This window comes from Leucopleurus acutus, assembly GCF_964270905.1.
Source record: "Leucopleurus acutus genome assembly, chromosome: 5".
NCBI classification, from domain to species: domain Eukaryota; kingdom Metazoa; phylum Chordata; class Mammalia; order Artiodactyla; family Delphinidae; genus Leucopleurus; species Leucopleurus acutus.
Genome location: NC_139147.1, coordinates 138115351 through 138142564, shown reverse-complemented (window position 1 = coordinate 138142564; position 27214 = coordinate 138115351). Strand labels below are relative to the sequence as shown.

The following is a 27214-nucleotide window of genomic DNA, read 5'->3' as shown; positions in this document are numbered from 1 at the left end:
GAAGCTCTCCCTTAATCCCCACTTAGCAGACTGTGCCTTCCTTTCCATAGCCTCATAGCACTATACTAGTGGAAGCTCCAGAATTTCTCTGTATATGGGGCCCAGAGGAGATGGTTTTGTGAGGTTGGGGGTGAAGTCACATTTGCTTTACAGGTATCTTTTTAAATTGTATGTGTTTTTTTTTTTTTATTGTTGTGTTAGTTTTAGGTGTACAGCAAAGTGATTCCATTTTACGAATATGTATATATTCTCTTTCAGATTCTTTTCCATTAAGGTTTATCAAAAGATATTGAATATAGTTCCCTGTGCTATACAGTAGGTCCTTGTTGTTTATCTATTTTTTTTGAATTTTTTATTTATTTTTTTATACAGCAGGTTCTTATTAGTTATCCATTTAATACATATTAATGTATATATGAAAATCCCAATCTCCCAATTCATCCCACCACCAACCCCCACCACTTTCCCCCCTTGGTGTCCCCACCACTTTCCCCCCTTGGTGTCCCCCACCACTTTCCCCCCTTGGTGTACGTTTCTTCTCTACATCTGTGTCTCAATTTCTGCCCTGCAAACTGGTTCATCTGTATAATTTTTCTAACTTCCACATATATGCATTAATATACGATATTTGTTTTTCTCTTTCTGACTTACTTCACTATGTATGACAGTCTCTAGATCCATCCACGTCTCTACAACTGACCAATTTCGTCCCTTTTTATGGCTGAGTAATATTCCATTGTATATATGCACATCTTCTTTATCCATTCGTCTGTCAATGCGCATTTAGGTTGCTTCCATGTCCTGGATATTATAAATAGTGCTGCAGTGAACATTGGGGTGCATGTGTCTTTTTGAATTATGGTTTTCTCTGGGTATATGTCCAGTAGTGGGATTGCTGGGTCATATGGTAATTCTATTTTTACATTTTTAAGGAACCTCCATAATGTTCTCCATAGTGGCTGTATCAATTTACATTCCCACCGACAACAATGCAAGACGGTTCCCTTTTCTCCACATCCTTTCCAGCATTTGTTGTTTGTAGATTTTCTGATGATGCCCATTCTAACTGGTGTGAGGTGATACCTCATTGTAGTTTTGATTTTCATTTTTCTAATAATTAGCAATGTTCAGCAGTTTCTCACATGCTTCTTGGCCATCTGTATCTCTTCTTTGGAGAAATGTCTATTTAGGTCTTCTGCCCATTTTTGGATTGGGTTGTTTGTTTTTTTAATATTGAGCTGCATGAGCTGTTTATATATTTTGGAGTTTAATCCTTTGTCCACTGATTCGTTTGCAAATATTTTCTCCCATTCTGAGGGTTGTCTTTTCATCTTCTTTACGGCTTCCTTTATTGTACAAAAGCTTTTAAGTTTCATTAGGTCCCATTTGTTTATTTTTGTTTTTACTTCCATTACTCTAGGAGGTGGATCAAAAAAGATATTGCTGTGATTTATGTCAAAGAGTGTTCTTCCTATGTTTTCCTCTAAAAGGTTTATAGTGTCTGGTCTTACATTTAGGTTTCTAATCCATTTTGAGTTTATTTTTGTGTATGATGTTAGGGAGTGTTCTAATTTCATTCTTTTACATGTAGCTGTCCAGTTTTCCCAGCATCGCTTATTGAAGAGACTGTCTTTTCTCCATTGTATATCCTTGCCTCCTCTGTCATAGATTAGTTGACCATAGGTGCATGGGTTTATCTCTGGGCTTTCTATCCTGTTCCATTGATCTATATTTCTGTTTTGGGGCCAGTACCATATTGTCTTGATTACTGTAGCTTTGTAGTATAGTCTGAAGTCAGGGAGTCTGATTCCTCCAGTTCCGTTTTTTTTCCCTCAAGACCACTTTGGCAACTTCCCTGGTGGTGCAGTGGTTAAGAATCCGCCTGCCAATGCAGGGGACACAGGTTCGAGCCCTGCTCGGGGAAGATCCCACATGCTGCAGAGCAACTAAGCCCAAGCGCCACAACTTCTGAGCCTGCGGTCTACAGCCCGCAAGCCACAACTACTGAGCCCACATGCCACAACTACTGAAGCCCATGCGCCTAGAGCCCATGCTCTGCAACAAGAGAAGCCACCTCAATGAGAAACCCATGCACAACAAAGCAGCCCCCACTCACCACAACTAGAGAAAGCCTGCATGCAGCAAGGAAGACCCAATGCAGCCAAAAATAAATAAAAAGATAAAATAAAATTAAAAAAAAAAAGACCACTTTGGCTATTTGGGGTCTTTTGTGTCTCCATACAAATTTTAAGATTTTTTGTTCTAGTTCTGTAAAAAATGCCATTGGTAATTTGATAGGGATTGCACTGAATCTGTAGATTGCTTTGGGTAGTACAGTCATTTTCACAATGTTGATTCTTCCAGTCCAAGAACATGATATATATCTCTCCATCTGTTGGTATCATCTTTAATTTCTTTCATCAGTGTCTTATAGTTTTCTGCATACAGGTCTTTTATCTCCCTAGGTAGGTTTATTCCTAGGTATTTTATTCTTTTGTTGCAATGGTAATGGGAGTGTTTCCTTAATTTCCACATTAATCTCACCTCTGAATTCACAGATGGTATACCCTGTCACATGGCTAACGTTTCTTGTGCAGTAATAGATTTTAGTCTTAAAAATCTGGCAACTCACCTTTGTATCCTTGTCATTTTATACACAGGGACACTGCCACATAAAAATAGCCCTCCAAGACCACAGTAGGTAATTTTTTCTCCAACAGTCACAGAATAAGGGAAATAAAAGTAAAATTGAGAGGAACTTCCCTGGTGGTCCAGTGGTTAAGAATTCACCTTCCAATGAAGGGGACACGATTTCGATCCCTGGTTGGGGAACTAAGATCCCACATGCCATGGGGCAACTAAGCCTGTGTACTCTATAGCCCGTGCACCACAACTAGAGAGCTCGTGTGCCACAACTACTGAGCCCATGCGCTCTGGAGCCCACGCACCACAACTAGAGAGCCCACACACTGCAACTACTGAGCCTGCACGCTCTAGAGCCCACACACCACAACTAGAGAGAAGCCCGTGCACTGCAGCAAAAGATCCTGCATGCCGCAACAGAGATCCCACGTATCGCAACTAAGACCCAACACAGCAAAAAATATTTTTTAAAAAAACAGCTTTTGCACAGCAAAGGAAACCATAAACAAAACGAAAAGACAACCCTCCCAATGGGAGAAAAATATAAAAACAAAATAAAATAAAACTGAGGAGCAGAGGAACACTCCCAGTTAAAAGACCAAGAGAATTCCCCTGAAAGAACAACAATGAAACAGACCTCTTCAGTCTAATAGACACAGATTTCAAAAGGAGATAATAAAAATAATGAAGGGATTAAGAAAGGCTATTGACAGAAATGCAGATTGTTGTAGAAAGGAGCTAGAAACTATAAAAAGGAGCCAAGAAAAATTAGAAAACTCATTCACCAAGACAAAAGCTGAGCTAAAGGCAATGAATAGCAAAAAAAAAAAAAAAAGCAAAATGAAAGCAATACAAGAGATCTATGGGATAATATAAAGCATGCCAACCTACAAATAATAGGGATTCCAGAAGGAGAAGAAAAAGAAAAGGTGATCAAAAATGTATTGAAAGAAATTATGGCTAAAAACTTCCCAAACCTAAAGAAGGAAACAGATATCCAGGTACAGGAAGCACCAAAGTTCCAAAACAAGATGAATCCAAACAGACCTAAACTAAAACATATTCAAATGGCAAAAGTTAAAGAGAGGATTCTAAAGGCAGCAAGAGAAAAGCAAAGAATTAATTATAAGTGAACCCCCACAAGGCTATCAGCTGATTTCTCTACAGAAACTTTGCAGGCCAGAAGGAAGTGGCAAGATATATTCAAAATCCTGAAAGGGGAAAAATCTGCAACCTTGGATACTCCACCCAGCAAGACTATCATTTAGAATAAAAGCAGAGATAAATAATTTCTCAGACAAGAAAAAACTATAAGAGTACAGCAATACTAAACCTATCCTAAAAGAAATATTGAAAGGTCTTCTCTAAATAGAAAAGAAATATTGAAAGGTCTTCTCTAAATAGAAAAGAAATATTGAAAGGTCTTCTCTAAATAGAAAATAGAAAAGAAATATTGAAAGGTCTTCTCTAAATAGAAAAGGTCTTCTTCTAAATAGATATAGGAAAGAGAAAAATCACAACTGAAAAGCAAATCACTTAAATAAGCCAGTATACAGATTAAAAAGGAAAAAAATTTTTTTTTACTTTTTTAAAAGTGATAACCATAATGAACAGCAAAAGGATGAACATGAAGATGTAAAAGAGGACATAAAAATCATAAAATGTAGAGGAGGAGAGTAAGAAAATGCGATTTTTTTTTTTTTTTTTAGAATGTGTTTGAGCCTATATGACCATCAGTCTAAAGCAAGTAGATATAGGAAGGGGTTAACATGCTTGAAAAACGGTAACCACAAATCAGAAACATACAGCAGATTCACAAAACCAAAAAGAAGAGAACAAAAGCATAAAATAAGAGGAAATCAAACCACAAAAGGCAAAAAAAAAAAAAAAAAAGAAACACAAAATCAACTGGAAAACAAGGTTTAAAATGGCAATAAATACATATCTATCACTAATTACCTTAAATTTCAGTGGACTAGGGACTTCCCTGGTGGCGCAGTGGTTAAAAATCCACCCGTTAATGCAGGGGACACAGGTTCAATCCCTGGTCTGGGAAGATCCCACATGCCGCAGAGCAACTAAGCCCTTGCAACACAACTACTGAGCCTGCACTCTAGAGCCCGCAAGCCACAACTACTGAGCCTGTGTGCTACAACTACTGAATCCCACGTGCCTAGAGCCCATGCTCCACAACAAGAGAAGCCACTGCAATAAGAAGCCCGCGCACCACAACGAAGAGTAGCCCCTACCCACCGCAACTAGAGAAAGCCCGTGCACAGCAACAAAGACCCAACGCAGCCAAAAAATAAAAAGTAAAATAAAAAGAATATTAAAAAAAAATGTCAATAGACTAAATGCTCCAATCAAAAGACACAGAGTGGCAGGTTGGATTAAAGAAATAAGAACCTACAATATGCTGCCTACAAGAGACCCACTTTAGGGCAAAGGACACACATAAATTGAAACTGAGGGGATGGAAAAAGATATTTCATGCAAAACAGAAATGATATGAAAGAGGGGGTCACAATACTCATATGAGACAAAATAGACTTAAAGGCCATAAAGACAAAGAAGAACACTATATAATGATAAAAGGATCAATACAAGAAGAGGATATTACACTCGTCAATGTATATGCACCTAATATAGGATCACCCAAATACATAAAACAAATACTACAGAAATAAAGGGAGAAACTGATGGGTATACAATAATGGTAGGAGATTTTAACACCCCACTCACATCAATGGACAGATCCTCGAGACAGAAAATCAATAAGGCAACAGAGATCCTAAAGGATACGACAGAACGGTTAGACTTAATTGATATTTTCAGGACATTACACCCCAAAAAACCAGAATACACATTCTTTTCAAATGCACATGGAACACTCTCTAGGACTGATCACATACTAGGGCACAAAACAAGCCTCAACAAATCTAAGAGTATAGAAATTATTTCAAGCATCTTTTCTGACCACAACAGCATGAAACTAGAAATCAACCACAGAAAATGAAATGAGAAAGAAACAACATGCTAATAAAAAAACGAATGGGTCAGTGTTGAAATTGAGAGGAAATTATCAATTAAAAAATACCTTGAGACAAATGACAATGAAAAGACAACCATACAAAAGCTGTGGGATGCAGCAAAAGCAGTTTTTAGGGGAAGTTCATAGTGACACAGGCCTTCTATACAAAACAAGAAAAACTCAAATAAACAACCTAACTTACCATCTAAAAGAATTAGAAAAAGAAGAACAACAAAAACCTAAAGTCAGCAGAAGGAAGGAAATAATAAAGATTAGAGAGGAAATAAATAGAAATTAAAGTCAAGAGGTGATTTTTTTGAAAGGGTAAACAATATTGACAAACGTCTGGCCAGGCTCACCAAGAAGAAAAGAGAGAGAACCCAAATAAACAAAATAAGAAATGAAAAAGGTGAAATAACAAACAATACTCCAGAAATACAAAAAAAAAAATAAAAGAATACTATGAACAGTTACATGCCAACGTATTTACCAACCTAGAAGAAATGGACAAGTTTCTAGAAACATACAGCCCACCAAAATTCAATCAAGAAAAAATAATTTGAACAGACCAGTCACTAGAAGTGAAATAGAATCTGTAATTTAAAAATGCTCCCTACAAACAAAAGTCCAGGACCAGATAGCCTCACAGGCAAATTCTTCCAAACATCAAAAGAAGAACTTATACCGATCCTTCTCAAACTCTTCCAAAAGACTGAAGAGGAGGGAACACTCCCAAAGACATTCTATGAAGCCACAACCACCCTGATACAAAACCAGACAAAGATACCACCAAAAAAGAAAATTACAGTCCAATATCTTTGATGAACATAGATGCAAAAATTCTAAACAAAATATTAGCAAACCGAATCCAACAAACACATAAAAAAGACCATACACTACAACCAAGTTGGATTCATCCCAAGTTCACAAGGATGGTTCAACACATGCAAAATCAATGTGATACACCACATTAACAAAAGAAAAAAAAAAACAAAAACAAGTGATCATCTTAACAGATGCAGAAAAAGCATTTGATAAAATTCATCAACAATTCATGATAAAAACTCTTACCAAAGGGGGTATAGAGGGAACATATCTCAACGTAATAAAAGCTATTTATGACAAACCCACAGCCAATATAATACTCAACAGTGAAAAGCTGAAAGCCTTCCCACTAAAATCTGGAACAAGATAAGAATGCCCACTCTCACCACTTCTGTTCAACATAGTGTTGGAAGTCCTAGCCCCAGCAATCAGGCAAGAAAAAGACATAAAATTTATCCAGATTGGAAAGGAAGAGGTAAAACTGTCATTATATGCAGATAACATGATACTATATATAGACAACCCTATAAACTCCACACAAAAACTACTAGAACTGATAAATTAAGCAAGGTAGCAGGGTACATGATTAACATACAGAAATCAATTGCATTTCTTTACATTAACAATGAATTATCAGACAGGGAATGTAAGAAAAAAATACCTTTTAAAATTGCACCCCAAAAAATAAAATACTAAGGAATAAACCTGACCGAGGAGGTGAAAGACTTATATACTGAGAACTATAAGACATTAATAAAGAAAATCTAAAATGATTCAAAGAAATGGAAAGATATCTCATGCTCTTGGATTCGAAGAATTGTTATTGTTAAAACAGCCATACTACCCAAAGCAATCTACAGATTTAACGTGATCCCTATCAAATTACCCATGACATTTTTCACAGAACTGGAACAAAAAATCCTAAAATTTATATGGAACCATAAAAGATCCAGAATTGCCAAAGCAATCCTGAGGGAAAAGAACAAAGCAGGAGGCATAACCATCTCAGTCTTCAGACAATACTACAAATCTACAGTAATCAAACAGCATGGTATTGGCACAAAAACAGACATATGGATCCATGGAACAGAATACAGAGCCCAGAAATAAACCCACACACCTGTGGTCAATTAATCTTTGACAAAGAAAACAAGAATGTACAATGGGAAAAGGTCTCTTCAGCAAGTGGTGTTGGGAAAGTTGAAGAGCCACATGTAAATCCATGAACTTAGAACACACCCTCACACCATACACAAAAATAAACTCAAAATGGCTTAAAGACTGAAAAGGAAGGCATGAAACCATAAAACTAGAAGAGAACATAGACAAAACGTTCTCTGACATAAATCGTACCAATGTTTTCTTAGGTCAGTCTCCCAAGTCGATAGAAATAATAGCAAAAATAAACAAATGGGACCTAATCAAACCTGCAAGCTTTTGCACAGCAAAGGAAACCATAAACAAAAGGAAAAGACAACCTATGGAACAGGAGAAAATATTTGCAAACAATTAGACCTACAAAGGCTTGATTTCCAAAACATACAAAGAGCTCATACAACACAACAAAAAAAACCCAATTGAAAAAATGGGCCAAAAATCTAAATAGACATTTCTCCAAAGAAGATGTACAGATGGCCAACAGGCACCTGAAAAGATGCTCAACATTGCTAATTATTAGAGAAATGCAAATCAAAACAATAATGAAGTACCACTTCATACCAGTCAGAATGGCCATCATTAAAAAGTTGACAAATAACAAATGCTGGAGAGGGTGTGGAGAAAAGGGAACCCTCCTACACTGTTGGTGGGAATGCAAGTTGCTGCAGCCACTATGGAAAACGGCATGGAGGTCCCTCAAAAAACTAAAAATAGAGCTACCATATGATCCTGCAATCCCACTCCTGTGCATATATCCAGACAAAACTATTAATTCAAAAAGATACATGCATCCCTATGTTCATAGCAGCACTATTTCCAATAGCCAAGACATGGAAGCAACACAAAAGTCCATCGACAGATGAATGGATAAAGAAGATGTAGTTTATATATTGGGTTGGCCAAAATGTGCCTTCGGTTTTTAAGTAAAATAAAAGACACATTTTCATTTTCGCCAAGAACTTTATTGAACAACATATTCACCCTTTTGTTCCACTACCTTCTGCCATTTCTCAGGCAACTTCATAATTCCATCTTTCCAAAACTTTTTACTTTTGAGCAAAGAACTGTTCAATGTGCCTTTTACAGTCTTCCAGGGAATTGAAATGTTTTTCATTAAGACAATTTTGTAAAGACCTAAATAAATGGAAATGCAAAGGTGCAATGTCCAGTGAATACGGCAGATGAATCAGAACTTCCCAGCCAGGCTGTAACAGTTTTTGCGTGGTCATCAAAGAAACATGCAGTCTTGTGTTATCCTGATGGAAGATTATACATTTTCTGTTGACTAATTCTGGATGCTTTTCATCAAGTGCTGCTTTCAGTTGGTCTAACTCGGAGCAGTACTTGGAATTAATCATTTGGTTTTCTGGAAGGAGCTCATCATAGAGGACTCCCTTCCAATCCCAATATATATACAACATCACCTTCTTTGGATGAAGACTGGCCTTTGGTGTGGTTGGTGGTGGTTCATTTCACTTGCTCCACAATTTCTTCCATTCCACATTATTGTACAGTATCCACTTTTCATTGCCTGTCACAACTTGTTTTAAAAATGGAACATTTTCATTACGTTTACGTAGAGAATTGCATGTGGAAATAGTCAAAAAGGTTTTTTTCGCTTAACCTACGTGGAAACCAAACATCAAAGCGATGAATATAACCAAGTTGGTGCAAATGATTTTCAACACTTGATTTGGATATTTTGAGTATGTTGGCTATCTCCCGCATGGTATAACGTTGACTGTTCTCAATTAATGTGTTTATTTGATTGGTATCAACTTCAACTGATTTACCTGATGGTTGAGCATCGTCCAGCGAGAAATCTCCAGCACGAAACTTTGCAAACCACTTTTGACACATTCAGTCAGTCACAGCACCTTCTGCACAAATCTTTTTTTGTGTTTCGGTGTGTTTTTACCTTTCTTGAAATAATAAAGCATAATATGTGGAAAATGTTGTATCTTTTCTTTGATCTTCAATATTAAAATGGCTACACAAAAATTCACCAATTTTGATTCTTTTATTTTTTTAAATTTTTTAATTTTTTTTTTAAATTTATTTATTTAGTTGGCTGTGTTGGGTCTTTGTTGCTGTGTGTGGGTTTTTCTCTAGTTGCAGCAAGCAGGGCTTCTGTTGTTGTGGAGCATGGGCTCTCGGCACGTGGGCTTCAGTAGGTGTGGCTCACAGGCTCTAGAGCACAGGCTCAGTAGTTGTGGCGCATGGGCTTAGTTGCTCTGTGGCATGTGGGATCTTCCCATACCAGGGCTTGAACCCATGTCCCCTGCATTGGCAGGGGGATTCTTCCCTGCACCACCAGGGAAGTCCTGATGACTTTTTTAAATGCACACTGATATGACAGCTGTCACATACACTCTAGCAAAACCGTTTCAAATGAAGTTAAAGACAACTAAGTGGGGCTTCCCTGGTGGCGCAGTGGTTAAGGATGCGCTTGCCAATGCAGGGGACACGGGTTCAAGCCCTGGTCCAGGAAGATCCCACATGCCACAGAGCAACTAAGCCCGTGCGCCACCACTACTGAGCCTGTGCTCTAGAGCCTGTGATCCACAACTACTGAAGCCCGCGCACCTAGAGACCATGCTCTGCAACAAGAGAAGCCACCGCAATGAGAAGCCCGCGCACCACAATGAAGAGTGGCCCCCGCTCGCCGCAACTAGAGAAAGTCCCTGCGCAGCAACAAAGATCCAACTCAGCCAAAAATTAATTAATTAATTATTTTTTTTAAAAAGACAACTAAGTGCTACTACAGCCATCTTACAGAAAAAGCTGAACGAACCTTTTGGCCAACCCAATACAATGAAATAATGCCATTTTTAGCAACATGGATGGAACCAGAGATTATCATACTAAGTGAAGTAAGTCAAAATGAGAGGACAAATACCATATGATATCACTCATGTGGGGAATCTAAAATATTACACAAATGAATTTATCTATGAAACAGAAAGACTCACAGATATAGAGAACAGACTTGTGGTTGCCAAGGGCAAGGGGGTGTGGGGGAGGGATGGTGTGGGAGTTTGGAGTTAGCAGATGCAAACTATCATATACAGGATGGATAAACAACAAGGTCCTACTCTATAGCACTGTGATAACCATAATGGAAAAGAGTATGACAATGCAGGGGACATGAGTTCCATCCGTGGTCCAGGAAGATCCCGCATGCCGCGGAGCAACTAAGCCCGTGTGCCACAACTACTGAAGCCTGTGCACCCTAGAGCCCGTGCACTGCAACTATTGAGACTGTGTGCTGCAACTACTGAAGCCCACGTGCCTAGAGCCTTGCTCCGCATCAAGAGAAGCCACCGCAATGAGATGCCCGCGCACTGCAACAATGAGTAGCCCCAACTCGCTGCAATTAGAGAAAGCCCGTGCACAGCAATGAAGACCCAATGCAGCCAAAAAAAAAGCATCTATCTATATATAGATATAACTGAATCACTTTGCTGTACAGCAGAAATTAACACAACATTGTAAATCAACTATACTTCAATTTAAAATATATATATATATATATATATTATATATATATATATGATGTTAAGTTGTGCACAGAGCCACAACCATACAAGTGTGTTTGGGTATGTTGAGAAGCAGTGCTGATGCACTGACTTACAGTATGAACCAAGTGTGTGTTCCACTCAACTCTACAACAGCCAACATCAACCCAACCTAAGGACTTTATCACCTTTGCCTGTGTTTGTTGTTGGACTGCCCTATCGAACAAAAAGGCAGATTCTCTGTTCCTAGATATTTTTAGCATAAGTTAGATATCCACCTAATAACTGTCAAAAATGGGAAGTTAACAGAGCAAAGAACAGAGACCAGTGAATTTCAGGACAGGTCCAAGAACCAAGCGAGCCAGTACGCAGAAAGCTTGTGAACATGTGCCTTATTTTGAGAAGGTCCTTTGGTGCAACACATTTTCTAAGGGATTTCTTTAAAAGAACTTCAAACCTAGATAAACAAAAACTGATAAACCTTCGTTTCAGCTCAGAAAATTACACACACACAAATAACATTTTTTAAGCTCACTCTGCCAAGGTGGTGGTACTGGGCTTCCCAGTAACAAGAGGGAGGCAGGAAGATTGACTCGGGCTTTCCAGGCTTTTCTCTGCTTTGTTGAAATTATTGCTTTTAATAAACCCAAAGAAAATCTCCGCTTTTAATAAATCCAAAGAAAATCTCCAGCTTTGAAATTGTTACCTTCCTTTTTCCCCAAAAATGCAAAGATGCTCCCCCCACACAAAAACCAAGGCATAAATATACATGAATTACATTTGAAAACTTTTCGTGATACCTACAGGTGTTGTCTCACCTCTGAAGTCCTCTGCTTACTTTGTCAAGAGTCTTCCTCCAAAATGCACCTGAAAACCTTCTTCCGCTTGTTTTTGTTTTTCTAACTTCATGTTCATCTCTTTACCTAACGGGGACGTTACTGACACTATTTTCCCCTGTCAATCTCCATCCAATACTAATATTAATAGCACCGATGCACCCAAAGGAGAAAGTCCTACCAAGAGCCTGAAGACTCGAGTAAGAGCACCGATTTCCTTCCCTGCTGCCACCGTCCCCGCCCACAGCCACCACCTCTACCTTCTTTTCTGCCAGGAAAAAAATGTTTGAATAGTCAATAAATCTAAACCTATGTTTCAAGACGATTTAAGAAAAAAAAAATAAGTCATCTTAATTCCTGCATCTTAAATAAGAACATGCAGCCGATATGACCTTTGATATTCCAGAGTAGTTGCCCTCTTCTCTTGGGGTTTTCTACTTTGCTGAGTAAAGGTAAGGGCCAGAGAAGAACTGCTCAGAACAATAGGGAAAAGGCCAAGGGCTGCCACCAATAACCCTTCCTTTGGCATTGTTAGCTTCCTTTTTCCACAAAAAAAGCAAAGACCCCCCCCCCCCCACAGAAACCAAGGCATAAATATACATGAATTGCACTTGAAAACTTTTCGTGATACCTACGGGTGTTGTCTCACCTCTGAAGTCCTCTGCTTCCTTTGTCGAGAGTCTTCCTCCAAAGCTCTTAGAAGCTTTTAAATAAACACCAAGGGGCTGGTCTGAAGAATATCAGCTTAAAGGGGTGGTACATTATTAACCTGTCCATAGTACCTCAGTCTGATCCTGTTTCTACTCCTTAGGTTGCAAAATTATAAATTTTACTTCCAGGTAACATGAAAACCACAAAGTCGTCTTTTGCCTCTTTTCTTCTGATGAATACAACCAGAGTTGAGATTTTTGAGCATGGATAGATGGGCTGGGATGGGAGGGCAACCTAGTCTTCGCTCTGGATGTTTACTTTTCCGTAGAAGGACATCCCTCAGCCCCGGCTTCCCTCTGCCCCTCATGCCTCCCTCCCCCGGGAGGAACCCGCCTCATTGATGAGTTAAGGGAAGGAAGTGGCCTAGCTCTGCTCCTTCCTCACCTGTACCTCTTTGGAGTTGACCTGCCTTCAGACAGCATCACTGTCCTGGGCCGTGCACTAAGCTTAAGGGTAAAAGGCCCTGCCTTGGTAGGGGGACGTCTGCAGTGGTGCAGAGCTGCTGGCAACTGGTGAGTCAACCACATCCTGGGGTTCCGTATCAGAAAGCCCATTTTCCATAGATACACAAGTCACAACCTCCAAAATGCATTTTATTATTTATAAAGATGTTTTGGCCATCATGTGCCTTAATCTGTTGACTGCTTAGCTGGTTCAAAAATCAGAAAGGAAGCGGTGTGCTCTTTGGTGGGTACTCATACCCCAACAGGATAAAGTTTACTTTCCTACACTCAGCACTTTGAGTAACAGTAGAAGCTCATATGGGAGATGTCTAAAAATCTGCTGTATTTTTTTCTGTCCCTCTCCTTATTCATCTATCTCACAGATGCAAAGCAGAAAAACTGGGGGCGAGTGCGGGACTGTTTCTAAAACCATAACACTCTTCTTTAGCTGGATGTTTTTCCTGAGTGTCAATGGGCAAGATGCAGTGGATCACTCCAGAGACACTATAAGTGTCTCTCCTCTTGAAAATCTCTCACTGATGGGCTGTGAATTTTTTTGAAACTTCACACAAATGCAACAATTCTGAACACCTTCCTCGACATGCTTACGACCTAAGAACTAAGGATGTAATCAGTCATCAAACAGATCATACATTTGCCCTGTAAACTCAATCTGCCAGAAGAAGAAAACACACCACCAGATTAAGAGCTTTTTAAAATATAATTTAAAACTATTTTGTACCAGTACAATATATTAATTTTACAAATGTAAAATTTTATCCGCTGTTAAAGCATTTGCAAAAACCACACATCCTACTTCAGCTTTATTGCACAATATCTATAAGAAAATATTAATTTTTAAATTAGAAAACATAAAAATGCTTTCAATATAGAAGAGACAATCTGATTTTAAAGACAATACTCTATAAGAATGTCTACCCAGAAAATAACAAACTTTCACAGGATACCAAGCTGGCCAGATGCTTCGGCAGATCCAGTACAAAGCACTGTGGAAAACCAGTCCAAGTTACTTAATCCAAACTGTATCATCCTTCTTCATTAGAAATCCAGATGCCACACAAGGTGGTTTCTTATACTTTAAAAAGTTGAGGCATTTCTCAGTTGTGAGCATTCTGAATATATCCTACACATTAAAAACAATCCTTCCAACTTCACAGCCATCTGCAGGGTTTTTTCCTTCATGCAGATTATCTCTGGCAACTGTGTTTAATGTCTATCAAATAATCATTTCAATTCTTTTATGCTGATAGAAAACATCAAGTTAAATATACCTTTAAACCTAGTCCTTTACAAAAATCAGTTTATAAATTTGTATCATAAAAATTAGTGTCGAGACCATCAAGGTGGCCTTCGTTTGTTTTACATGAGTTGGTTCTCCCAGGGTTGGGATGGCGGACGTCCCACTTTTCAATGTAGTGTTAATCAGGAAATAAATCCAAGCACTAAGCTGGAATCCCAAGACGGGTTAATAAGGTTGTATGATGGATTTTAGTGGGATAGTATTACCCTGGGTATATATACCAACGTAGGTATTAAAATACTGAGAGCAAATCTTGGTGGTAATTTAATTCATCTCCGACAATGAATATAATCTGGAGATGCAAAAGGAAAAATGTTCATAAATACAGTATCAGTGGGGTTGTGTGTATTGTAGAAAGGGCAAAAAATCCTTATTTAATAGAACAAGGATTCACTAAATTTGATACATTAAATAGATTATACATCTTTTTTTGTTAAAGTATGTTGATTCCATCTCAAGTGTTTTCAAATGGATGCCTTTGTGGCCCAGGAAATTGCCTTTTGGAACTTACGGCCTGCATAAGCAAAGTCAAATATAGTATTACACACTCGTGTAGAGAAAGAAATCATTAAAATAGTGGTTATGCACTCACAAGTTTGTTGTAGGTAGATAGAATTATCAAAAACCCAGATGCTTATAAAAGTTTGCACTATTTAGAATTTCTTCCTTAGGAATCAAAGCAGTTGCTTTCTGGAACTGCATTTTTTTCAGAACTGCTCAAAGCACCTCACCTAGATGAGTGTTTTTAAAAATATATATATAAAAAGTCTACCATGAGACTTCAAACATCACATATTTCACCTTTTACGGGCTTTTTATCATGCATCCCTTCCTTTAAAGTCCTTCAGAATAAAATAAAAATAAACTCTCACATTCCATTAGAAAAAAAGGGAAACATTCATGGTCTGAAAATTTTCTGCATTCCCCCAAATCTTGGTACTATGTGCAATTTCCTCATATACAAATTTTGAGGAAACCCCTGATCATCTATTATTGAATATTCAGCTAATGGACATGCCATAGAAAGTTGACATTAATTGTAGTGAATAGATTAAAATCTATTCCATAAAATAAAAATGTTCTATGACTTCAATTTAAATACGTATCTGAAAAGCTAAGAGGAGGTTTTCTGTTTGTTTTTTAAAAGTGCTAATTATTACAAGTATCTTCAATACATTATGTCCAATTCTTTGTAAAACTAAACCATGCTTTAGGCACACTGCTTGATGAGTTTCTAAGAAGCAGAGGAAAAAAAATATCACTTGTCAATTAATCCAGCTTCCTTAATTTTACTGAAGAAGAATTTCTCCAGGATATTGGCACATTTGTAGTATTCACTCTCAGGGGGGTTGTACTCTTTGCAATTGGTAAAGACGCGCTGTAAGTCTGCCATGAATAATTTCTTAGACACGTAGTACCTATTCTTGAGGCGTTCGCTCATGGTTTTCAGATCTGCACAGGAAAAAAAAATATTAGCCATCTTTGACTCCTTTTAAACCAACCAGCTGACAAAAGTGAGACGGGGAAAGAAATCTATGTCATCAGTTTGATCACATTTTCACCATCCCAATGTCTTTCTTTAAGAGAAATTCATATGATCAAGGAAAACAGTTCTTGAGTCTTATGCTCTTCCTTTTGTGAGGGTATCCTGTGCAAAATCACAGTGTTTTAACATTGAAGGGACCATTCTTAGTCATCTGGCCCAATCCCCTCTTCAGCACGAGGAAGCTAAGTAGATTAGCAGCAATAAGTACGATGAACTAAGTACTGTTAGCTCTTCATTCAGAATTATACAGAAGAGGCTTTGTCTATACATGGAGCACAGCAGGTGGAACATTTGTATCGAATCATTTCATTACTTAAATCAGAACAATCAGACTGAGTTTGTTTCTCTAAATTCACAGTTGTTCTGGTGCTGTAGAGATAGAACTAAAATGGAGAAACAGATCATAAATACATCTGCAAATATACCGGTGACCTTGCATGTAAAATGGTTCCAGTGAATTTAGTTTCATGCTCCATCAATGAAATAAGAATGACAAACTTTACTTAATAATCTATTTTCTAAAGCAAGTAAGCCTTGCGAGACAATTGTCAAAAAGAATATTTTCCCAATATATCTACTTGCTTTAAATTATTTTACAAAGGAAAACAATGCTTCATCTAAACTTGTAAGAATATAATGAGGCTTCTTTAATCTTCACTCTCAGAACCAATTTAAAGAATTCCACGAAGATTAGAAGACGCTAACATTTGTCTACTTATAGGTCCCTAGTTGTCTCTAAGTCTGGTTCTATCATTAAAAATTATATCAGCTAGGGCCTCCCTGGTGGCGCAGTGGCTGAGAGTCCGCCTGCCGATGCAGGGGACATGGGTTCGTGCCTCGGTCCGGGAGGATCCCATATGCCGCGGAGCGGCTGGGCCCGTGAGCCATGTCCGCTGAGCCTGCGCGTCCGGAGCCTGTGCTCCGCAACGGGAGAGGCCACAACAGTGAGAGGCCCTCATACCGCAAAAAAAAAAAAAAAAAAAAAAAAAATTATATCAACTGTTAAATTGGATTAGCAGATACACACTACTATATATAAAATAAACAACAAGGTCCTATTGTATAGCACAGGGAACTGTAATAAACCAAAATGGAAAAGAATATGAAAAAAATTATATAAACTCTGCATGAAAAAATAAGTCAAAATCACTAAAGAAATAATTCTGACTACCAACAACCCAAATTCCCACTACATTATCAAATTTTCCAGAGGGAGAGAAACTGGCAACCAAATACACTGGGATTATCATTTAATAAGATAAATAAACTTATGTGCAACATCCCAAAATGGGGAGAAATTCATTTGCAGCAAAATCCTAAATCTACCACAAAACTCCAAAGGAAAAATAGGAAATATCTGCTTTCACCTATTTCCTTTGACTAAAGCCTTTTTTTTTAAAAAAAAAAAATAAAGCCTATCTTGGTTAGAAGTATGTCATCACATCTGTGAATTCAACTTTCCATTTTCTTTCTTCTCTAACTGAAATAGTTCGGAGGGAGAGAAAAACTGAAAAGTATTAAGCTACACAAAGGCTTGACAAATAGCCCAGTAAACGTGTCACCTGAGTGTAACTGAACAGCTGAAGAGGTGCTCTCGTTGAATAAAGAAAGAGCAGTGGAACCGGCCTCTCTGGGTAAAACTGGATGCTTACCCTCCTCCCACCTAAATGCCCACCACTTAGGATATGCTGCCTGATATCATGCTTACGATGTTTAGAAGGAAGAGACGTGTGACCAAAAGAGAAAAAAAAAAAAAGTAAAGGGGGAAAAAATGAAACTTGACACAAAGAAGTTTACGCAAAAGCTCTCCCCACTAGTTTTTGGAAGGCGGGAGGAAAGGAGCGATGAGGAGAGCCTCAAATACAGCAGAAACAAATCATGAAAGTGTTTGGAGCTTTCTGAATAATTACAACCAACTCTGCATGTTTCCTTTCTCTATTTCCTTTCCATTCTAAAGTTATAGATAACAGCTTCCTTCCTCTGGCCTTCTTAGAAGCTTTTGGTTGACCAAATGGCCTGGGTTCCAAAAGAAGGTGACTGAACACTAGTGAAAACAAACATGGAGACACCACTAAATTACTCATTAAATCCCCAAAAGTTGGGAATTCTGGGTAAATAGGAAAGCCCTGCCTACCTGCCTAGCTACCCATGTGTGGGAAGCTTGGGCCACACCTCAGACGCTGTACTGAATGCCATTTCCTTAACGAAACAGGTTGGATCTCATCCATACGGAAGAAAAGAGGTTTTTTTAGGGCATGGGGGTGGGGGGGAAGAGAAGAAATGTTTTTTGAAAAAGCCATGAAGGCAATGGCAGAAAAAGTGAAATTACCGATTGTCAGTCTTGTCCTCAAAGACATGACCATCTTAGGGGCAAGGGCATCCCAAGAAAACAAAGCATGGCTCCAACCAAAGAGCACCATCTACTGTTTTCATTAACGCTGCTTACGCACACCTCAGCCCACCACTGGCCTTGCTCAGTGGGGTCAATTGTCCCCTCACGAGCATTCAGCTGTGCGCACAAGTGGTGTCCGGCTGGCGAGGTTCCCACCCTCCTCTGGCTGGACCAAGCAGAAAGCTTCCAGAGGGCAGGCTGGGAGTCGGCTATGACAGACAGGACCCACTGGACCTGCCACCGCAGGGCTTCAGAGTGCACACGGACAGGGCCGAAAACCGTTCTCCCCAGGCTCACGCAACCTCCCTTGAGCATTTCACAAAAGAACTTGAGGCAGCCCAGGTGACGAGGATGCCAAGGTCAGGTAAGTTTGGAAATGGACTTAAAGGGTTTTAGCATATTTTTCACATCCTGGGAAATACTGATTCCCAAGTCAGCCTTCCATTCAGAAGTCTACACTCCTTCAACCCTTACTCTGATTTTCATGTACTGAAATACACAGAAGCGAGGCAGATAGAAAAGGGAAAGAAAAGCGTACGGATGTGTGTCCACTTTAAGGACCAGAGACTACTGAAATCATTACCACCACTGTGTAGAACATTCGTGTGATAATGCCACAGAAAAATCTACAAATAACTCTGTTATCAGGGAGCTAATGGATCCCTTTCACTCTTCCTTTCACATCTTAATACCTTCTTAGCACCAGGTAGAAAAGGGACAGAAGATACAGGCCCTCTCCAGAAAAATGGCCACACAGCTGATTGGAAAAAAATTCAGCTCGTGGTCTGTCATCTGCACAATGCCAAATTAGTTTAATTTGGGGATTCTCAATTGACTCAATTAATCATTCCTTTTAGCCTGGTGCAGACACGGCAGCAAATTCCACAATTCTACATTTCTAAAGGCATTTCTTTTGTTTGTCTGGGGATGCGGGACCAAGCTTAAAATAGGAGTATAATTAGTGACACTCAGTCTCCTTCAAGAGCGTGGAAAATCGAGAGCTGCATTAATGATTATTTCTCCATCTAAGAGTACAGCAGTCAAGCGGCTTGATCTAACTTCGTCTGTTTACCTTCAAAAATTCTCAGACTCTCCAAGCATATCAAGAGGACAAGCTGATGTTTTTCCATTTGCAACCAAACTGAATATAATCAAGGTTATGTCCACACAGCTGACTCTCATCTCCAGTGCTGTCTGCAGCTCGCATTGATGGTTGTGGGCGCTACAGGGCAGCAGCGGGAGCCTAATGAACACGGCCATCCCCTCCCCTTTACCCCTCCTGCTCTGATTCCACCGGCCCTCCACCCTACAGCAGAAGAGTGCACATCAACCTCGGCACCCCTTTGTCCCCCACACCGCCATCCAGAGAGTTTTAAATCTATACTTAGAAAATGTTAATGGCATTACCCATGGGGAACCTTATAACTTCATAATATCCCGGAGCTTCTGTTCTCTTCACGGGTTCCATGAAGGGCCAAGCGCTTTGATGGCTCTTGGGTAAAGAAAAAAGTAAGGTATCTAATATGGAAATGCCATGTGGGAAATCATTTCAAAATATTTGCATGAGGTGAAGGAAAACAAAACACCCACCTTCACCTGCTGGAGGATGCTCTTGAGGGTGCTATAAAGCTGGTCGGGGTCTTTGGGCTCTTTACTTGAAAGGAAAAGAATAAACAAGAAGGAACAATCATTAGTTTTCTCTTCTCTTGCCAAGTGATTCCAGCTCATTTTTACAGAAACTTAAAATTAGAACCATTCCAGAATTTTTTATGAAAACTGAAACCTAACAAGTGTTGTGATGGTGACTACCATCAGTTTGCCTGTTTTCTCTAAGTTTCTGGGAGGGGAAAAAGAACACTTGCATTAATATCCTCTGGCCCATCATACTTACCTCTTTTCTTTTCCACTCGGTTTCCAGCCTGTCTCTCCTATATATCAACAAAATTAAACACTGAATGAGAACTGCTTTTGGTCAAGAGAATAACATATTTAATAGTTATCAAAAATACAATAAATTATAGCCACGACTCAATAAATTTCTATATCTGAAGAGTCTGAACTTAACTACAGTTAATTCTTTACTTCCTCATATACCTAACAATACAAAACATTTCCAAGACTGACATTGCTCTGTCTGTTAGTACTTTTTAAAGCAGGAACTTCAACCTTTCAGAGGAAAGCATAAAAAACAAATATGTCTGGTACTGTGGGTGTGTATTTTTTTAAAACCCTAAGTCACGGTTTTTGCTAATCACCCTGTGAAAGCGTTAAGCTGTTGTTTTAGGTTGGAACAAACTCTGTCCTGGTCTCTAGTTTATTTGGGGCAGACCCTGCTTGTAATGCAAGATGGTTTACTGTAGCAGAAAGAAGACACAGCCTGGAGTCCAATCGACCAGGACTGATTTCTTGTTCTCTCCTTAAAAGCTAATGTACCCGAGATAAGTTAGTCAACCTTTGCCTCTGTTTATCAACCTATAAAACAGAACTCCAAAACTGAGCTGATGTGATTCCTTTTGAGATTAGTTGATATATGTAAAAACACACACAATAAACAAACAAACAAAGAGAAGAATGCCTGGCACATGTAGGCATCCAGTGACAGGGGAGCTATTAATAAGATAATACACGGAAGCAAAATTTCCAGGCCTGACAAGGAAAGTAAGATCTGCTGTAGGGTATGCTCTGTAATGAAGAAATATATCTTGCCCATATACTGTCTTATTTTCTCTGGAGAATTTTAGTTTGTTTGCTTTGGTTTTGTTTATATTAAATCTTCAATATACTGGATGATCCTGGATTTGAACCGAATGAAAGTACCAATATTCATAGCTTTTGATCTACAAAAACAGCTCTTTTAACCCAATACAATTCACCTCTAATATACTCACAGAGAAGAACCCTTGGGAAAACTACTCTAAAATAGGGAACTTGAAACAAAGTATATGCTTTGCAATCATCTTGTTTAGAGGGTTGTGGAAACTAATTCAGTCCAAGCACAGTGCTATGCAGGCTGCACCCAGGAGGGCAGTGAGGCAGGGTACCAAAAGCAAGATGTCTCGAGGAGGCCAGGATGGGGCTGCTACTATTCCTGACATTCACTGGCCATGCGCTGTTTAAGGTTAAAGGGCTTAACCATCCTGAGACTCAACCTTCCCCTCTGAGTAGAATTCCCTGCCACCAAGGTCACATATGGGGAGTGTCCAGCACGGTGCCACAAATAACAGGCTCTCATAACCCGTGGACATTAACAGCTACAACAAGAGGTCAACTAAGTTCTCTTCCGGTTTGTTTGCACTGGGAAACAAAGAAAAGATGTAAAAGGAAAGCATTTGCTCCCTTCTTAAAGACTACAATAACACAAATGGAGACAGGCAGGGGAAGAAGCTTTCCAAATCACTGCATTCTGGTATAATTGTTTCCAACACTGTCATGGCATTACCAAAAGGTTTTGCTTTTAGAAGAAGATCTATACATACGAATTCCAGGAATGCTTTCTATCGGGATCTGCCGGACTCCATCTTTAAAACAGGAAAGTCCCGGGTAGACTTTCCGAATCTGGGCTTGTTTTCTTTCTATCAGCTTTTTAATGATCTGTAAAGCACAAGAAGAAAATATGTTTAGTGACAGAAGTCTGTGGCCACAGTTTAAGTCAGTCTATGGAGTCATTTTCCTAACAAAATTAAGTCTTCAGGAAACAAAAGGGTGAATGCTATTAAACAGTAAGACCTGAAAGCATTCTATTATACCATGCCTTTAATGTCATTCACCCAGCCGCCTTTGAATACTTGTTCCCTTCCATTGAAAAGAAGCCAATACTGAGAGAACACACTGCCCCAAGGGCCCACTGTCCTCTGTAGTATAAGCGCCAAATGTTTTGCCCCCTCCCCGGGAGCCTCAGCCGCAGCAGCCCAGGCAACGTCAGAACCTCTTCACATCCCATGACCAGGAACTGTTCCCTTCTACTCGAGGGGCAGACAAACTCACGAAGTCCCCAAAGCCTGGGAGGACGGCTTTCCTATTATTCACATTTTTCAAGGCTTGAGCCCCAACCTATGCTGTCCGCATCCAAAACGCAGCTCTAATGAGCAAAGGCAACACAACCAGGATGGGGGCCACCAGAACTGATTAGGGACTTTTGAGAGGTGTCCGTTTGTTTTATAAAATAATTCCTAATGCCCTGAGGTAACTATTTCTAGAGCAGTTTCCCTTTAAAAGAGGAAAGGAAAAAATAAAATAAAATAGCCCTCAAAACTCACCATCTTGAGATTAACCATATCATAACTGAATTTTGGAAAACGCAAAACAGCAGCAGTCATTAATCGAATTCACAAAGGAAAACAAAAAAATTCTAGTTCCTAACTGCTTGATCTCAGACATAAGGCTGGTAAATGCCATAGCATGAATGCATAACCTTAACAATTAAACATAGGACTTCATAAAATGAATGGGACTGGCAAAATATATTCCTGGTAAATCTACTCAGGGCTGTCCAATAGAAATATCATGTAAACCACTCATGTAGTTGAAAATCTTCCAGTAACTACTTTAAAAAAAAGAAAAAAAAAAAGTAACAGGTGTAATTTTAACAATATATTTTTATTTAATCCAATATATCTAAAATATTATCATTGCAGCATATGCTCAAGAGAAAAAAATTATGAGATATTTTACATGTTTTTATTCACACTAGGTCTTCAAAATCAGAGTGTATTTTACACTTACGGCACATCTCAGCTTTTTTTTTTTTTTTTTTAACATCTTTATTGGAGTATAATTGCTTTACAATGGTATGTCAGCTTCAGCTTCACAACAAAATGAATCAGTTATATATATACATATATTCCCATATCTCTTCCCGCTTGCGTCTCCCTCCCTCCCACCCTCCCCATCCCACCCCTCCAGGCGGTCACAAAGCACCGAGCTGATCTCCCTGCGCCACGCGGCTGCCTCCCACCAGCTATCCACCCCACGCCCGGCAGCGTATATATGTCCATGCCTCTTTATCGCTTTGTCACAGCTTACCCTTCCCCCTCCCCATAGCCTCAAGTCCATTCTCTAGTAAGTCTGTGTCTTTATTCCTGTTTCACCCCTAGGTTTTTCATGACATTTTTTTTTTTAAATTCCATATATATGTGTTAGCATACGGTATTTGTCTCTCTCTTTCTGACTTACTTCACTCTGTATGACAGACTCTAGGTCTATCCACCTCATTACAAATAGCTCAATTTCGTCTCTTTTTATGGCTGAGTAATATTCCATTGTATATATGTGCCACATCTTCTTTATCCATTCATCCGATGATGGACACTTAGGTTGTTTCCATCTCTGGGCTATTGTAAATAGAGCTGCAATGAACATTTTGGTACATGACTCTTTTTGAATTATGGTTTTCTCAGGGTATATGCCCAGTAGTGGGATTGCTGGGTCATATGGTAGTTCTATTTGTAGCTTTTTAAGGAACCTCCATACTGTTCTCCACAGTGGCTGTATCAATTTACATTCCCACCAACAGTGTAAGAGGGTTCCCTTTTCTCCACACCCTCTCCAGCATTTATTGTTTCTAGATTTTTTGATGATGGCCATTCTGACTGGTGTGAGATGATATCTCATTGTAGTTTTGATTTGCATTTCTCTCATGATTAGTGATGTTGAGCATTCTTTCATGTGTTTGTTGGCACTCTGTATATCTTCTTTGGAGAAATGTCTATTTAGGTCTTCTGCCCATTTTTGGATTGGGTTGTTTGTTTTTTTGTTATTAAGCTGCATGAGCTGCTTATAAATTTTGGAGATCAATCCTTTGTCAGTTGCTTCATTTGCAAATATTTTCTCCCATTCTGAGGGTTGTCTTTTGGTCTTCTTTATGGTTTCCTTTGCTGCGCAAAAGCTTTTAAGTTTCATTAGGTCCCATTTGTTTACTCTTCTTTTTATTTCCATTTCTCTAGGAGGTGGGTCAAAAAGGACCTTGCTGTGATTTATGTCATAGAGTGTTCTGCCTATGTTTTCCTCTAAGAGTTTGATAGTTTCTGGCCTTACATTTAGGTCTTTAATCCATTTTGAGCTTATTTTTGTGTACGGTGTTAGGGAGTGACCTAATTTCATACTTTTACATGTAGCTGTCCAGTTTTCCCAGCACCACTTATTGAATAGGCTGTCCTTTCTCCACTGTACATTTCTGCCTCCTTTGTCAAAGATAAGGTGACCATATGTGCGTGGGTTTATCTCTGGGCTTTCTATCCTGTTCCATTGATCTATCTTTCTGTTTTTGTGCCAGTACCATACCGTCTTGATAACTGTAGCTTTGTAATATAGTCTGAAGTCTGGGAGCCTGATTCCTCCAGTTCCTTCTTTCGTTCTCAAGATTGCTTTGGCTATTCGGGGTCTTTTGTGTTTCCATACAAATTGCAAAATTTTTTGTTCTAGTTCTGTGAAAAATGCCAGTGGTAGTTTGATAGGGATTGCATTGAATCTATAGATTGCTTTCGGTAGTAAATTCATTTTCACAATGTTGATTCTTCCAATCCAAGAACATGGTATATCTCTCCATCTATTTGTATCATCTTTAATTTCTTTCATCAGTGTCTTATAATTTTCTGCATACAGATCTTTTGTCTCCTTAGGTAGGTTTATTCCTAGATATTTTATTCTTTTTGTTGCAATGGTAAATGGGAGTGTTTTCTTGATTTCACTTTCAGATTTTTCATCATTAGTATATAGGAATGCCAGAGATTTCTGTGCATTAATTTTGTATCCTGCCACTTTACCAAATTCATTGATTAGCTCTAGTAGTTTTCTGGTAGCATCTTTAGGGTTCTCTATGTATAGGATCATGTCATCTGCAAACAGTGACAGCTTTACTTCTTCTTTTCCGATTTGGATTCCTTTTATTTCCTTTTCTTCTCTGATTGCTGTGGCTAAAACTTCCAAAACTATGTTGAATAAGAGTGGTGAGAGTGGGCAACCTTGTCTTGTTCCTGATCTTAGTGGAAATGCTTTCAGTTTTTCACCATTGAGGATGATGTTTGCTGTGGGCTTGTCATATATGGCCTTTATTATGTTGAGGAAAGTTCCCTCTATGCCTACTTTCTGCAGGGTTTTTATCATAAATGGGTGTTGAATTTTGTCAAAAGCTTTCTCTGCATCTATTGAGATGATCATATGGTTTTTCTCCTTCAGTTTGTTAATATGGTTTATCACATTGATAGATTTGCGTATATTGAAGAATCCTTTGACTGGCCATGCGGCAAGCACCCAATAGCCACGTGTGGCCAGTGGCTACCACCTGGGACAGAGCATATCTAAAACTATGCTCTGCATTTATTTGTAAGTCCAAGTCTTTTTTAAAAAGAATCCTTGGAAACAAACTAAATGTCTATTGACAGATGAATGGATAAAGAAAATGTGGTACATACATACAATGGAATATTACTCAGCCATAAAAAAGCATAAAATAATGCCATTTGCAGCAACATGGATGGCCCTAGAGATTATCATACTAAGTGAAGTAAATCAGACAAAGAAAGACAAATATCATATGATAGCAATTGTATGTGGAATCTAAAAAAAATGATACAAATGAACTTATTTGCAAAACAGAAACAGACTCAGAGGCACAGAAAACAAACTTATGGTTATCAAAGGGGATGGGGGGGAGGGATAAACTAGGAGTTTGGGGTTAACATATATACACTACTATATATAAAATAGATAAACAGCAAGGTCGTACTGCATAGCACAGGGAACTATACTCAATATTCTGCAATAACCTATAATGGAAAAGAATCTAAAAAAGAATAGATGTGTATAACTCACTTTGCTGTACACCTGAAACCAACACAACATTGTAAACCAACTACATTTCAGTAAAAAAGTTTTTTAAAGAAAGAATTCCAATGACAATTTCTTATATGAAGGCCTTCAGAAAATATAATTTCAAATATAATTTTGAAAGTTTTTTCTCTTCACCAAGGATGCCCTCAAATGTGACAGCCTAGCAGGTGGCTTCCATACCCTCAGGTAGCACCTGAGGTGACTGGTAATAGAGGTGGGGTGCGGGGGGCTTCGCAACCTCTCTGCACCTCTGAGGATCACTTTGGAGAAAAAGACATTTCACTTCCGTTCCAGTCTCTTATCTTCACCTCCCTAGAAAATATCTTCACTTCATCACCATGCTGTCATCTTTCTCGACTCAAATCCGTCTCTCATTCCACCGCTGTTGGTGTTAGTCTTCCCAAACAGAAAATTGGGGGCAACTCCCCCATCTTTAATATTTCACCAAGTTTTAGCACGTCTTCCTACAAAGATCCCATTGCTTTTCCTCACTCTTACTTTGGCCCCTCCAAGCCCAGTCTCACGTAGCCTCACATGTGAACGGAGATTTAAGAATTACCCCCACTTCCCAGCCCCCTAGACACACCCACACTCAGTCCCGCCTGCTCACGGCCTGTTCACGCTTCCTCAAGTAGTGGCCTTCATCACCCACACGTCTATGGTCCCAGGTGTGCAGATACCCATGAATCCACTTATGCTGGGCTCTGAATCTCTGCTCATGCTTGATTCCCTTCCAGGCCACCCCGTCTAGACACGTGTCCCATGACGCCACCTCCAAAGATGTGAGATGATGCTAGGGCTGCTGCATCCCACCCTGCCTTGGAGTCCTCACTCCCCACAGCACTCAGCTCCCACTCACCGTCCCACCTGTGCAACTGCACTGGTTCTCTCTCCACCCCTGCTAACCACAACCACAAGTGACTGCTCTGTATGCTTCCACGGCGGGGAAGACCCTCCATCTCC

The 27214-nt window shown here is 39.2% G+C and overlaps 1 protein-coding gene across 2 annotated transcripts in view; it reads right to left on the bottom strand.

Annotated features, from left to right (window-relative positions):
- Window positions 1-13656: 13656 nt before the first annotated feature.
- The window catches only part of KAT2B (lysine acetyltransferase 2B), a 104707-nt gene continuing 91149 nt past the window's right edge, over window positions 13657-27214 (bottom strand). Inside the window, exons 14-18 of one of the 2 annotated variants that reach the window (XM_082839235.1) lie at window positions 21901-22015; window positions 20316-20352; window positions 20015-20078; window positions 19832-19916; window positions 13657-15938 (exon numbers count right to left, since the gene is read on the bottom strand). In XM_082839235.1, the coding sequence (XP_082695361.1) occupies window positions 15745-15938; window positions 19832-19916; window positions 20015-20078; window positions 20316-20352; window positions 21901-22015 (495 nt within the window). In that variant the 3' untranslated portion in view covers window positions 13657-15744. The remainder of the gene's footprint in view (window positions 15939-19831; window positions 19917-20014; window positions 20079-20315; window positions 20353-21900; window positions 22016-27214) is intronic. The other variant, XM_082839236.1, reaches the window with a different exon arrangement.